At 37.4% G+C, this 11,617-nt stretch overlaps 1 protein-coding gene across 3 annotated transcripts; it reads left to right on the plus strand.

Moving 5' to 3' along the window:
- The first annotated feature begins 300 nt into the window (after positions 1–300).
- Positions 301–11,065, plus strand: LOC137964513 (thymidylate kinase). Of its 3 annotated transcripts, XM_068811361.1 has the most exons (10): positions 301–503; positions 595–639; positions 969–1,095; positions 2,500–2,590; positions 2,735–2,781; positions 7,746–8,081; positions 9,532–9,643; positions 9,724–9,783; positions 10,524–10,628; positions 10,753–11,065. In XM_068811361.1, exons 5-10 carry the CDS (start codon positions 2,744–2,746, stop codon positions 10,864–10,866), a joined length of 765 nt encoding a protein of 254 aa, XP_068667462.1. In that variant the 5' UTR covers positions 301–503; positions 595–639; positions 969–1,095; positions 2,500–2,590; positions 2,735–2,743; the 3' UTR covers positions 10,867–11,065. The 3 variants fall into 3 exon arrangements, with proteins under 3 accessions (XP_068667462.1, XP_068667461.1, XP_068667460.1); XM_068811360.1 differs by lacking the exon at positions 969–1,095; XM_068811359.1 differs by lacking the exon at positions 969–1,095 and having other exon boundaries at positions 301–492.
- Positions 11,066–11,617: the final 552 nt, after the last annotated feature.

Consider the following 11,617-nt stretch of genomic DNA (forward strand, 5'->3'; position numbering starts at 1 on the left):
CCATATATTTAATCACTCAAATTTGGCCTTATTGTGATTTTATGAAAAGCTGGCAAACCTAAAGGGCATGGTGGTACTTATGATATATTTTGGAAGTAACCAGGTAATCGAGTCCTTTTTATTTGATGAGTTAATATTTAGATTAAAATGACATCCAAATATGGCCTTGTAATTAGAATTTAATGGACAAGTAAAGTAATAATTTTAGACCACATGCGCGAGAGTTCGAATCTCTCTTGCGACGGTTTTGAGTTTTTTCGCAGACTTTCTGGGCCAGGGAGGCGGGAAAACCTTATTACGGAAGATTGTCGGGTTTTCTTTTTCTTCCTGGAGCGCAGGCGCGTAGCTCTTGCCTGCACAACTACGCGCCCCTTGGCGGCACGAGATCTCCCCTCCCTCTATATCGCAAAAGCACTCCTCCCTCACCTGCAGGGACCGTCCCTCTGGTTAGGCGCCGATACGGATTCATTCCTGTGGGGATTGCTCCTTTAGGTATTGATGAGGTATTTAGTGAAATTGCTGGGGCCAATAAGGATTCTTTATTACGAATGCGCCCTAGAATCTATCTTATGAAGCTGCTCTCGCTCCTTGCAGCTACAGACGGCTTCACCAATCGATCTCGCTGCCTTTGTTGGATTGGTAAGAACTCAGCGATCCTTCTCCCAGTTGTTCACTCTCATTTATCTCTTTGTTCTTACATTCTCTAACTTGGCGTGGCCGTTCTAATCATGAGACCGGTTATATTGTTCTCCTGTTCCCTATCACAGCTCCATTTTTTTGGCCAGGGAGTGGCGAATTTGCTGCCCCCGTTCTCACTTCCGATACGTTTTCTTTTTTCAATCCTGATCCCTGTAGTCTCAGGTACTGCAGTTGACAGTACAGGACCATTAGGAACTAGCAGATTCAGTGTCTTTTTCAGTTTCTTCTGTTTGTCTGTGTTGATTTGTTGCATGTTTTGGTTTGGGAAGTTTTCTTCGATTGCCACTTTTAGCGGTTTACAGGTGCTACAGTAGCCAAAATACTTTCAAAGGCAGTGCGAAAACTTGTGCTCCGAAATCATTGCTGTGATCTTTTGAGAGAGAAGAGAGATCACAGGTAGATAATATGCCCGTGTTTTTTTAATCACTTATCAATTATTTGGTTTTCTTTTGACTTTTTCTGTGTCACTTTGGACAATAAAGAAGAAAGGGGGAGAGCCACGTTCTAGAGGAATTTTTTATCTCTAATATGCTCTATCTGGTATTGTTAGACCAAGTTATTCCTTAGTGTGTAAGTTGAGTTGGACTATGGTTTATCATACTAGTAAGTAGGTTATTCTTTTGACTTTTTCTTGTGAGAGAGAAGAGAGATCATAGGTAGAAAAAGAGTTGGTAAATTCGACTCATGGAAAAAAGATATATATTTGCATCTGTTTATCATGTGGGAATAATTATCGTTTTTTCCTCTCTATTACTGGATTTACATTAGGTTACTGTCTTTTATTTAGTTATTTATTAGCTCTGTTGATTATTTTGTTTTTCGGCTGTCCCTTCTTTTTACTTTTGTTTAGTTTTTTCTTCATGCCCTCCTAGCGGTTTCATGATAAAAATTTCTCTAACCTAATAATTTATGCCATTTGAAAAATTATTATTAGATAGTGAACTCATTACTTGGTTTATAAAGATTGTGATGATGCACGTGTTCATTCTTGCTGAGCATTTTTCTATACTAATTTTATTGGATTTACAAATTTTTATATTTTGAGTTCTTTATATATATTGTGATTTTGGTATTTTTTCTTCTACGAATTTTTGTCTCTGTTATTGTGTTGTGACTCCACTCTTGCTTGTATCTTTACCACATCTCCACCTCCAGTCTTATGATTTATGAGTGGTGCTTCCACCCACTTATAAAGTAGCTTCAAAAGACCCGTTTCCCTTCTTTGTGTGTTTTATGCTTTGAGAATAATGAGAATTAAGGTGTAATAATTTGGGTAGTTTGGATCGTGGTGCTTTTTTGTAGAAGGGCAACTGGGTTTGCAATGTGGAAGGTGGAGACTTTGAATAGGCTCACTAAATTAAGCGAGGTGCTTTATAATGAAGTCCTCTTTTTCTTCTTGTTTAACATGCTTGATATGTTTCTATGGCATTTAACATGATTTTTCTCTATTTTTATTGTTTTTATTGTTATATCTTAATAACTAGGGTGACTAAGAACCAGCTCCTTGTTTGTGAAATAAGTCTGGCCATATTTTTAAAACCTAGAGTTTTTTTTATCATTCTTTTAATCATCTTCTTATTGAGATCATGCAAACCTACATTAGGAGAACTAAATTATCGTCTATGAAATTCAGGGCACTCAATTGTCAAGTTTGATGTAGCATTTAAGGTCCATCAGAAATGAGTGTTTAGTTAAAATGACTTTACCAGCTAAAGAGCCCCCTACCCCTGTGCATATTCTTGTCCCCAGAGCATTTCTATATTGAATAACCATTGTTTTTATCTTGTTTGTGCATAAAAGGTGTGATTCAAGCAACTAGGCAAGACTGAATTGGCACGTTTGCCATTACTGGGTGCAGTTCTCTTCTTTTCTTTTTCTGAAAGCAAAGGAGGTAATGTGTTTTTTTTTTTAATCTTTTGAAAATGTTTTCCTCAAGAATCTTTCTTCTTTTCCATATCCCAGTTGATCAGTTGTGATGTTATCATGTACAAACATAATTTTTTCCCATTGTTTTTTTCATGAATTGTTTGTCAAGGTGCTGGACATGCCAAATACCATCGCTTTGACCTTTGTGAAAACTTTGTAAGTATGCTATTGCTGGTCAAATTCAAAGATTCTTTTTGTTTTTTCAATGACAATAATTTCATTAAGAGGAGAGAAGAATGACAAGAATTAAACAAATTAATAAATGTAGTGGAAAGCAGTGGAAAGCATATGTTGGTCATTTCACATAGTCTGTATATTTCATTTTGAGTGTTATCAGATTTAGTATGATCAGAATAGACTATGGTTCAAGTTTCATGTTGTTTGGAGGCGTAGTTATGAAGCTATAAGGAGTTGCATGTATGAGGGGCATATTTGTCATTGTCTCTTTAAACACTTACGTGAATAAAAGAGAGACGGGGCTCGATATTTTCCCCACCGAGAGCTTACTTACGCTCTCTTCCAACAACTTCTCTTTCTCTGATCTTCCTCTCCTCTCATACCCTTTTTCCTCATAATTTATTTCACGTGGTATCATAGCACTAAGGTCTTGGTTTCAAGGCTGTGAAGCGCTCCTTCTTCCTCTTTTTGAATCCACCATCTTCTCAGTGAAAGGAATCTCAAGTTTTTACATTGATTGAAGGTCATAGGTGAGTTTTCATCTTTTTTTTTTTTTTCTGCCATAACCCAACCCTAGGGTTGATGGTTTGTACTGCCTGTTGAGCAGTCTTGTCTGTTTACTGCCCTAAGAGGGCTCATTACTTGGGAATTTCCCATCTCTAGTGTGCGCAGATCCCCAAACTAGTGCATGTGCCTGTGTCACCTCTAGGAAGGCTGATTTCAGCTTAGATTTTACCAATTTTGGTACTTTTTTGGTTGAAATTACTTCTATTTCAGGCTTTATGTGCACCATTGGTTTATCTATTTGACAAAATCCTAATTCTGCATAGTAGGGCCCACATAGTTTGCATAGGTTATAGTTGGAGTAAAGCTATTAATTGATTGCTTCTTGTACCTGTGGCTGATTTTGGTGAGATAATTACTCCCTCAAGAGAATTTGGGGGCTTTGAAGGGAAAGATATGATGTTAATTACTATAGAAAGTTGAATGAACACAATTACATGAGTTGGTCCAAATCTGGTCGTATTTACCTCAAGGCCAGAAGAAAATCTTAGTTTATTGGAGATGATCCTCCAGATCCCCTTACAGAAGATTGGGAAGCCGAGTATAGTTAAGTCATGACCTGGTTATTTAACAACATGGATTCGAGGCTGAAATATTCGATTATTAACTGTGAAAGAACCAAGGAAATGTGGGTGTCCTTGAAATCATTATACGTAGGAGAGCAACTTGTCTCGTGTCTATGGGTTGTATGCTAAACTCTTCAGCCTTAAGCAAGGTGAAAGAACAATCACTGATTATTACAGTGAACGACAAGGTGTCCTACAAGAAATCAGCATGTTCCATCCATCCTTTCACCACTGATGAAAAGGAATTTCCAAAGCAATAGGGACAACGACACGATACACAATTTTCAGATGGATTGGGATTGGATTTTGATGCAGTCAGGGCTCAACTGCTAGCCTTGGATGATATTCCATCACTTTCTACAGCCTTTAACAAAGTTTTGTGGGCAGAGATTGCGATTATGTCCAAAGGAAGCAAAGATAATAGAAGTCTTAATGCAGTTGCACTTAATAACTTTAGTCAATCAGAATATGTTAGAGGCCGTGGTGGAAGTGTCAGAGGCAGATGCAGAGATGGTTTATGTAGAGGACAGGGCCAAAGTGATGGTAAAGGTGACAAAAAGTGTGTTCACTGTGGATGCACAAATCATTCTCTGATAAGTGTTGGAGTAAGTTTGGCAAACGCATTTAGGTAAACTCTTTGGTTCATGACAGCATTGAGCCCTCGGCTAGACCCATGGTCGGTATTTTACCAGCAACCCCTAATGAGTTGCAGCAACTTGCCCAACACATTATTCAGTTGACCCCAACTCCTTCCTCCTTAGCATTTGTAGCTCAACTTCCATTTCTTACAGCTACCCTTGCCAGTTCAGGTATGTCTGCCTTACATGTGCTTCCTATGTCTTCCTAGGTATTTACTCAGGAGTTTCTACTTATATGTCAGGTATACTAGCTTTATTTACTGATTTGAGGGAATCTTCTTGTGTTAAACACGTTACACTTGCTGATGGGTTTGTATCTTTTGTTCTGGGAGTGGGTAATATTACACCTACTCCATTCATGTCTCTTAAATCTGTGTTGTTCGTTCTGAAATTTTCTCTTAATTTGTTGTCTGTTAGTCAACTCACTAAGTCCATGAATTGTTCAGGATCTTACAACAAGGAAGATGATTGGTTCCGCGGGTGGAGAGAGGACTATACCACTTGGAGGGCTCTCCACAACCGTTTTCACTTGCCCTTCATGCTGCAATCTCTTCCTTCCAATGGCATCTATGACTAGGCCATCCTTCTTCAGCAAAGTTGGTCAAACTAACATTTCTTTCAAGTTTATCATTCAAATGTGAATTTTGCCAACTAGGCAAGCACCATTAGAAAAACTTTAATTTGAATCAAACAAAGAGTAGCAAGTTGTTTGAGATTATTCATTCTGATGTATGGTGACTATGTCCAATTTCTAGTACTTTTTAGTACGAGTATTTCGATTCTTTCATTGATGACTTTATTCGCACTACTTGGGTGCATCTCCTATGGGAGAAATCAAAAGTATTTGATGTATTTCAAAAATTTTATAATGAAATTAAAACCCAATTTGATGCTTCTCTCCTATGGGACAATGGATCAGAATTTATGAATCACAAGTTTGATGCATTTTGTTAGCATCATGGTATAGTTCATCACTTATCATGTGTTTTTACTCACAACAAAATGGAGTAGTTGAATGTAAGAATCTACATTTGTTAGAAGTGGCTCGCATAATGCTCATTCACATGCATGTTCTTAAATCATATTGGGGTGATGCGGGACTTGCTGCATGTTTTCTTATTAACAGGATGTTATCTCCAGTATTTGAGGGCAAAATTCCAATCTTAGTATTGACTCCTTCAGCTACATTATCTTCTTGTATTTTTGGGTGTCTATTTTGCTCATGTATTTGGTACCTCTTCAGATAAATTGTCCTCATGTGCAGTCAAGTGTGTTTTTTTGGGGTGGATACAAATGTTTTTGCCTATCTATTAAAAAAAATGTGTCTGGTGATGTGACATTTTTTGAGGATGTTTCTTTCTTTTCTACCATTGATGTATGTCCTCTGTTAGTCACATACCCAAGTATTGTTGCTTTTGCTCTTGTGGAAGATGTTCCTTGTCAACCATAGTTAGTCATTGCAGAAAAGTCCTTGCAGGTGTATCAACAACAACAACACACTCAACAAAGAGCCATGGTTCCCTCTCTCTCGAATCTTCTTTGTCATGCCTCCTCAGGTAATTGATCTACATCTCCCTATTACTATTCATAAAAGTCTTCATTTGTCATTCATTGTCCAAATATGTCTCCTTTGATTCCTTATCTGACAAGTATAAGCGATTTGCTTTGTTATTGTCTTTCTATACTATTCCTTTTTCTATGCAATATCCTCTCTTGTCTCCTCCATGGAAGTTGGCTATGGATGTTGAAATGAAAGCATTGATTGATAGAGGTAATGAAGTCTATGTGATGATCCCTCAGGTGCTACCGTTGTGGGTTTTCGTTGGGTATACACTATTAAATGCAGAGGGATGACTCTATTGAGAGATATAAAACTCGTTTGGTTGCTAAGGGGTATATTCAGACATATGGTATTGATGGTTTTGAGACATTCTCACCTGTTGCCAGATTGACCTCTATCCATATTCTTGTGTCTATTGTTATTAACCAGGATTGGCCCATTTTCTAGTTAGATATTAAAAATGTCTTCTTATATGGTGATTTAGAAGAAGAGGTTTATATGGAGCAACCTTCTAAGTATATTGTTTTTTTTGGGGGGGGAGACTAGAAAGGTGTGCAACCTGAAGAGGACAATTCTTAAACAAAGTCCTAGGCATAGTTTGAGAAACTGAGTATAGAGCTATTACTCATATGGTTAGTGAGTTGAAGTGGGTGACATCGGTTCTTCAAGAATTGAGTTTGTAGGTTGCTAAACCTATGATGATGTATCATTATCACAACTATTTTTATTGCGGGTAATCCGGTATTTCATGAAAGGACTAAACATATAGAAATGGACTACCACTTTATTCGAGATGCAGTGAACGGAAGGAAGTTGTCACTCCCTGTATTTTGTCTTGTGATCAAGTTGGTGATGTATTCATGAAAGTTTTGGGTAGACTTGAGTTTAAAACATTTTGTAATAAGCTAAGGCTTCTAGATATATATGCTCCACTTTGAGGGGGAGTGTTAAATGTAGTGTAAGGGGTAGTTTGGTCATTTCACATATTCTATGTATTTCAGTGTGAGTGTCATCAGATTCAGTATGCTCAGAATAGTCTATGGTCCAAGTTTCATGTTGTTGGAGGTGTCGTTTACATGTAAAGGAGGTAAATTTGTCACTCTCTGAACACTTAAGTGAATAAAAGAGAGATGGGGCTCAATCTTTTCCCCATCGAGAGCTAACTTATGCTCTCTTCCAGCAACTTCCCTTGCTCCCGTCTTCCTTCTCTCTTCTCTCATACCCTTTTTCTCATAATTTCACACAAATCATGGAAAGGTTCTTCACCTTTACTAAATTATATCTCTATTTTTCTCGACTATCCTACTTCTTTACTTGCTAATTCAGATTTATTCACCTTTTCGTCTAATTGTTCCTATTTATTTCTTCCCAGCTTATTTGCTAGACATCTGATCCTTATAAGCGCGATTTATGCTTCATTTAGCAATTCCGTGCCTTGTTCTTTTCTGAGAGTACTTCTCTCTTAAATACTATTATGAAACTCAACAGATCGATGATTTAAAAAGGATAATTTGCAATTTTCTTACTATTGTTTATATTATATATGTAACTATGTGTATGTATGTGTCTATATTTCAGATTGAACCTGATTCTTAATATTTTTCTCTTTTCTAGTCATATAGGAGCTGCTGGTACTTTTAGGTTCCTCAAGGTACGTTCAAGCATACCCTACAGGATTACAAACAGGCAAATTCACATGGAGAATAGTCAGAGTAATGATTCAAGGGGAGCCCTTATAGTGCTTGAAGGATTGGATCGTAGTGGGAAAACCTCACAATCGGCTAAGCTTACCTCGTTCTTGGAGGAGAAAGGATTTTCTGTGGAGCCATGGAGGTTCCCAGACCGAAAGACCTGTGTCGGAGAGATGATCTCTTTATATCTTTCCAATAAGTCGCAGCTTGATGACCAAACTATTCATTTACTTTTCAGTGCAAATCGCTGGGAGAAGAGGTTTGTCTTCTCTTTCAACAACTTGAATATCTTTCAGATATCTGATTTTTAATGGTTGTTATCCATCCATTTGCTGTGTTCTCTCATGTACTTCCAATACTTGAATTAGTTGCGCCTGACTTAAGTTTGGACCACAGGATTCTTTTGCATAAGTATTGCTTTATTTTCATTTGCAGTTGCCTCTTCTGGAATCACTTTTGGTCCTGTAGGATATGGTAACAAACACAGGCAGACAGAGTTGGAATGTATTCTCTTTCTTAAAGGATTCTTGTTTATTTATTTATTTTTCTGAGGGGAAAGGATAAGATCCTCTTTCTTAAAGTTGGTAAGAAGAGAGCCTCCTGGCAACTAGCTGTTGTAGTTTTATCCCATCTTGACCCCCTATAGGTTGTTCATTTGACCTATATAGATGTGCTTTCATTGTTTCTTTTCCCCATGAGGCTTCTTTATTCTTTTCTTTTTTTTTTTGAATAAAATCTCATATTTTTCCAAAATAATTAGAGTACTGAAGAAATGAATTCGATGTTTATGAGATTGGAACTCTCTATCATTTAAAAAAAAAAAGATTGGAACTCTCTATCTTGCTGAATGTGAAGGAAATTAAGAACTTAAAATAATGTAGGAAATTATATAGTTTAGTCAATAATTATGTTACTATCATTATTATTTTTCTTTTAATGAACTATTAACAGATATTATTATTTTAATGATGCTATTTAGTAGTTGAGATACTCAGATCCATGCGGGAAGATTTGATTAGAAACAGCCCTTTATCCATGTGGATACTTTGGTTTTTGATGACCAATCCATACTGTGAAACTGAATTGAAGACATGAAGTAAATCAACTAGGCAACATCTGTAGGGCTTCTTTTACTGATTCATTACCAAGTTGTCTCTCATTCTCCTTGTCTCTGCATTTCCTAAAACTGCATGAATTGCTGTTAAGACCCTTAAAAAGCTTTTCATGCCCCTTTATAACACTGACAAAAGTGTAAATTCGTCAACTATGATGGTTTGCAAGTGAGAGCAAGGAATTTGCCATGATTTTTGCTGCTCAAATAAAGATGTATGGGTATCTATATTTTAGTGGGATGGGGATTCTTAAAGATGCAGTATTGGTAATATTGAACCCAAAAGGTGACTTGGGCCTTTGGTTCAATGGTCACATGGGGTGGGGGTGGTTTCTACTGCAAGGTCTTTGGTTCAAGTTTTACTAAGGGTAAAGGGTGCGTGTGCGTGTGTAATCAACATTCAAAAAAATATCCAACCCAAAAGGGGACTCTTTCCATATCTTCCTTCTCGAGTTGGTGGAACTGCTATGAGCTCTATGTGTATTTGAAATGACTGTTTTAGGATTAGAACAAACAATGAGTTATTTTGGTCCAGTTACAAAGTTAATTTTGCTAAAGAGGAAGCTACTACATGTATTCAGGACCTTTGTTTTGGCAGGTCATTGATGGAAACTAAGCTAAGGAGTGGGGTTACTCTTATTGTTGATCGCTATTCTTACTCAGGCGTGGCTTTCTCAGCTGCCAAAGGACTTGATATTCAATGGTGCAAAGTAAGCTTTGTTTTATGCTTTAATCATATCAGGAATTGTCTATTTCCTGGCTTATTTGAAAACTGATGTTTCTATTTCAGGCACCTGAGATGGGGTTGCTGGCTCCAGATCTAGTATTGTACCTTGACATACCACCGGAGGTAAATTGCTCCTCTTTAGGCCCATTATTGAGAGTCCAGTTCTAGCAGAGGATGTAGGAATTGTGATATTGGGGTTTCTTAGGCGGTAAAATCACATTTTCAATCATTTAAGAAAATGCTCAGATAAGTAAGCCTGACAATGGGCCCCTGTCCTACCCTGCTCCAAGTTGCCTGACCTATGAAAACTAGATTTGAATGCACCCTTTTATGTCCCAAATGTGGAAATTAGTCAGGATGTAGACCTGAAGTGGAGTGCCTAGCTCAGATCTGGTCTTTTCCCAGGCGAAGTTAGAGATATGAACTTTCATGAATTTGGTATAAGTTGATATTATCAATGTAGGTTGAAATATAAGAGAAATTTATGTATCGATCTAGTTGTTTTTTTTTTTGTTGCTCCTAAGCTTCATCATTTATCCAGGTGTAAAGAGACTTATATTTTGGAACAATTTTTTTTTTTTTAAAGCTGATTATTTTTAAAATAAGTAGTCAGCTTGAATTCTGTTTGAACTCTGCCTCTGTTGTCCACAGTCTTGTACATGCCAGTTCCCTTTCCTATCCTAGGGAGCTTCATTATTTAGCATAATGTTCTCTGTTAAATATGGCAAGTGAGTTTCTCTATAAGAGCACTTTCCAAATATAGTTCTTTTCTATCTTGTTGGTTAGTCTATTTGTAGGTAGTAGTAGACGGCCTCTGTGAATGATTTTGGTAATTGTTCTTCTCAAATTTGGTTTCATTTCAGAAAGCTGCGGAACGGGGAGGTTATGGAGTAGAGAGATATGAGCAGCTTGATTTCCAACGAAAAGTGGCCCAGCATTACCAAATCCTACGTGATGAGACATGGAAGGTAATCAACAATTCTCCTGTCTAGATCTGTTTGTTTGACATTAGGTTTTCATGTGTCTGTGCATATGTACACATTTACGGGATTTGCTGCCATATCGTTGATGACACATACTTTTAAGTTGCAGATTGTTGATGCCTGCCTTTCTACAGAGGCTGTGGAGAAACAACTGAGAGAATTTACACTTGAGTGTGTTACCAAGTGCCAAAGAGGGAAACCCCTTTCCCGTCTCTGGTTGTAGGCCACTGGTTTCTTGTTTATCAGTGTAACGAATGTAAATTGTAAGTTGATCAAGTTGGTGAAGTTGCACGGTAACCCGGGTGCTGATTTGATTTTATGTTAAGATTTTTTACTCTTTTGCAGTGTCATAATTTGAGTGAGCCCTGAATCTCTAATGTAATAAGTTCTAACTTCTTCTGTGTTGTGATTTTATTGAGAGATTTCGTTGACCATCTCCAGACGTGGATATTCCTGTGGTTGGACTGGTTATTAGCAGTTTCTGACCTCAAAAGTTGGAATTGACCCAGGTTCTTCAAAGACCGTGTTGAATAGCCTGAGTTGGTCAGCTCATCCTTAATCTAGAGCTAGACTCGAGGTAAGTCAGATTGGAAAACCGTGCTTATGAAAAGACCTGCCATGAACTAATGAGCCTGCACTGTACATGGAAACTGTATAGCTTTTACAAGGGAAATATTAAACCACAATAATGACTTGTAAGAACCATAACGGCTTGGCTGACGAGATTCCTATTGTTCCCTAATCGCGTTTTTCTCCTCCTTACCGTGACACTTTCATCAAAAGTAACTCCAATTCTTTGGTGAAATTTTGTTTTGAAGCATACGACATGCAAACGCTTTCCAAAATCATGTTTTTAAGGCTTATTTAGAACGTCTCATGATGTTTTCCGGACCATAATTATCAAAAACTGTTTGCTGGAGTGGAATTTGGAAACTGTCACTTTAAGGAAAGGAGAATTTTTGGTTAGATGATAA

The sequence above is a fragment of the Aristolochia californica genome, unplaced genomic scaffold (assembly GCF_029961685.1).
Source record: "Aristolochia californica isolate CCGP_79_NKW_82.1479 unplaced genomic scaffold, dmAriCali1.0.hap1 SCAF_1, whole genome shotgun sequence".
Lineage (NCBI taxonomy): Eukaryota > Viridiplantae > Streptophyta > Magnoliopsida > Piperales > Aristolochiaceae > Aristolochia > Aristolochia californica.

Bases quoted from the DNA above. Each gene is read 5' to 3' on its own strand.
- LOC137964513 (XM_068811361.1), top strand. From the start codon at position 2,744: ATGCCAAATACCATCGCTTTGACCTTTGTGAAAACTTT. The intron at 9,644-9,723 runs GTAAGCTTTGTT...TTTCTATTTCAG, and splicing joins TTGATATTCAATGGTGCAAA to GCACCTGAGATGGGGTTGCT. The intron at 9,784-10,523 runs GTAAATTGCTCC...GTTTCATTTCAG, and splicing joins ACCTTGACATACCACCGGAG to AAAGCTGCGGAACGGGGAGG.